The sequence below is a fragment of the Salvia hispanica genome, chromosome 1 (genome assembly GCF_023119035.1).
Source record: "Salvia hispanica cultivar TCC Black 2014 chromosome 1, UniMelb_Shisp_WGS_1.0, whole genome shotgun sequence".
NCBI classification, from domain to species: Eukaryota; Viridiplantae; Streptophyta; class Magnoliopsida; order Lamiales; family Lamiaceae; genus Salvia; species Salvia hispanica.
In genome coordinates, this window is record NC_062965.1 from 22,187,114 (window position 1) to 22,189,648 (window position 2,535).

Consider the following 2,535-nt stretch of genomic DNA (forward strand, 5'->3'; position numbering starts at 1 on the left):
CACCACCATTTACTGAATTCAAGTTCCTGGCCTTATTTGATTTCTCAGTAGATCATAATTAACCACCCTTTGTTTCTTTCTAGCTGTTGGCCTAAAGGGAGAGAAATATGAGAAATAAGATTTTAGGAAAATACATAAATGAAATAAGAGATCGAGAAAAAAATGGAAACGAGAGAAAATTTAAATGAGTATGAGAAAAATAAATAAACCAAAAAAGTGAAAAGAACAAAAAATTCTGAAAATAAAAGTAAGAAAAAAGCGTACAGTAAATATTGTTAAAGCCCTAAATCATGACAGTAGCCCTTCTCCTATTCACGTCTTTCACGCTCTGCGTTTTCCTTGGTCAAGGCCTCAACCCGAGATTGAAGAATGTCGATCATAGCTTGCGCTCGCATCAATTCAATCTTCAGCCTCTCCCTGTCTGTTGAGATGTCGATGATCTCGTTCTCCAAGTTGCCGATGAACTTGAGGTAGCCGGGAGGGACGGATTTTTCCAGTTCCGCCGAGTTAAACGTGGTCGTGCTGCCCGGGAGGTTGTCTTTCGCGCCTAGGGTCTCTAGAAGGGGGATCTCTACAGGCGGGGAGTTGGTTTTCGTCATCATCATTGTCGAGGTGGAGTCCTCGGATCCGTTGGCGATGCTGAAGTTTGGATCATCGCGCTTCGGTCTCTCGACGTTGTCCAGCGAGAGGTGCTCCAGTTCGGGTGCAGGATCCCTCTTCGACAGCTGGAGAGGGACGCTGGAGGTATCGGCCGGGGCTACGAGAGGCTGCACATCCTGCAAAACATTTGGAGAGAGATTGTTGGGAATACAGTAATTACAAGATCTCATGCTGCTAAAACAACTCGAATTCACACGACAAACGTGCTTTTAACCGCGTCTAATTTTCATTTCTATCTATTTTCGTTACTTGAAAACATAAAACAAAGTCTTGCACCAAAATGAACAAAACATGCACAAGACCTGTTCGGTGTTTGTGCAATCTTCGCGCACATCTTCTGCGGGGACCACAAGCGGGGCGTCCTCATCCCATTCCTCTTCGATAAACGGGGCATATCGGTCCCCATTAGGTGGTCCGGCGCCACTCTTGTGGAAGATTTTACAGAGCACAAATGCATCCTAAAATTAACAAAACAAAGACAAGAATTTCATTATTTTTAAAGTTAGCATAAAATCATTGGGAATCGATACACACCTGTAGAGCGCCGGCGTTTCCGAGTTCTGTGTCGTATAGCCGGTACTCGTGCATCACCCAATCAGTCCGCTTTCCATCATGGGCGCGTCCGCTGTGGAAAATGAGCGTATTCTTCATTCCAATGGACTCGTTCTTATGTTTCACTGGGCGGTCCTTCCCGGTCGCCTTCCAGTACCCTCGCCCAGTGGTGCAATTGAGGCGGGATCCATACCCATACTTCTTATCCACAGGGCTAAAGAAGAACCACTCTAGATCTCTCGTCTTCAGCAACGAATGCTCTATTTAGACAACAAGATTATCATTACAATACAAAAGCTAGTTAGAAATCGACGAATGTGTGTAACGCACACGCACTTATTCACAACATCATTTCTTCATCTAAACATGAAAAAACATAACAACCTAAAAACAAACACACAAAAAAAAAAAAACAGAAATCTTCAAAGACTGCAACTTTACATCAAACAAAGCATGAATCTACAACAATTTTATAAAAAATTATAAAAAGATTGAATTTTTTCATACCATCAAGATCCCATGGCTCAGATTTGTAGACATCAATTTCACTAATAGCTTCAAACCTGAAAGGTATCCCACAAACTTTCCTCCTCAAATAATACCTCACCAACTCCTCGTCCGTTGGATGAAACCTGAACCCGGGTGCCAAAGAAGTTGGCGGTGTTGAATTGTAGTCAACAATTGTTGACTTTGTTGGCAAAATATTTGTCCCACATCGGTGGGGATAGGATTAGTTTGGGGGAGAGTTGCCTATAAAAGGAACTCTCCTGCCCCATTTGTAAATATCCTCAAACATTTGTTTCTCTTCTCCATTTAATATAATCGGGCTCTGCTGAGGGTGCTCGGAGACGTAGGCAATTTGGCCGAACTCCGTTATCAAAGTTTCGGGTGTGTTCTTTCTTTATTATTTATTTTGTTCCGCATTTATTTCTGGGTTTGCTTTTCTGCTGTGATATTGTATTCAATATTATTTGCGGGTTTTGTAGTAGTGTTTTGTACACCGACTGATAAATTCTGTTTGGAGTCTGGTAATTAAGAGAGGACAATGTCCCCACCAGTCTTTCCAGAGAATTTATTTGGGGAAGTAATTTTATCGAGGTAGACCCCATTGGGTTAACTCTAAAATTACTGAATCGGTTCATTTCACTATTTGAGAGGAAATTTGCCCGGTTTTCTCAACAAGTGGTATCAGAGCCAAGGTTCGTCCTTGGTTCTATTTGTTTGTAATATTGAATACTTTATTTTGAGTCTGTAATGGCGGGTAATGATCAAGAAGTCAAGGCTAGTTCGTCATCATGGTCGAGGCTTCCACTGTCAAATATG

At 42.0% G+C, this 2,535-nt stretch overlaps 1 protein-coding gene across 1 annotated transcript; it reads right to left on the bottom strand.

Annotated features, from left to right (window-relative positions):
* Positions 1-308: 308 nt before the first annotated feature.
* Positions 309-2,008, bottom strand: LOC125190279 (NAC domain containing protein 50-like). Its single transcript, XM_048087547.1, has 5 exons — positions 1,976-2,008; positions 1,720-1,900; positions 1,195-1,472; positions 963-1,118; positions 309-776 (listed from the first exon to the last, which is right to left on the bottom strand). The coding sequence occupies exons 1-5, from the start codon at positions 2,006-2,008 to the stop codon at positions 309-311; spliced, it is 1,116 nt and encodes a 371-aa protein (XP_047943504.1).
* Positions 2,009-2,535: the final 527 nt, after the last annotated feature.

Bases quoted from the DNA above. Each gene is read 5' to 3' on its own strand.
- LOC125190279 (XM_048087547.1), bottom strand. From the start codon at position 2,008: ATGTTTGAGGATATTTACAAATGGGGCAGGAGA. The intron at 1,901-1,975 runs GTTCCTTTTATA...TTGCCAACAAAG, and splicing joins TTTACAAATGGGGCAGGAGA to TCAACAATTGTTGACTACAA. The intron at 777-962 runs GTCTTGTGCATG...AATGTTTTGCAG, and splicing joins ATTGCACAAACACCGAACAG to GATGTGCAGCCTCTCGTAGC.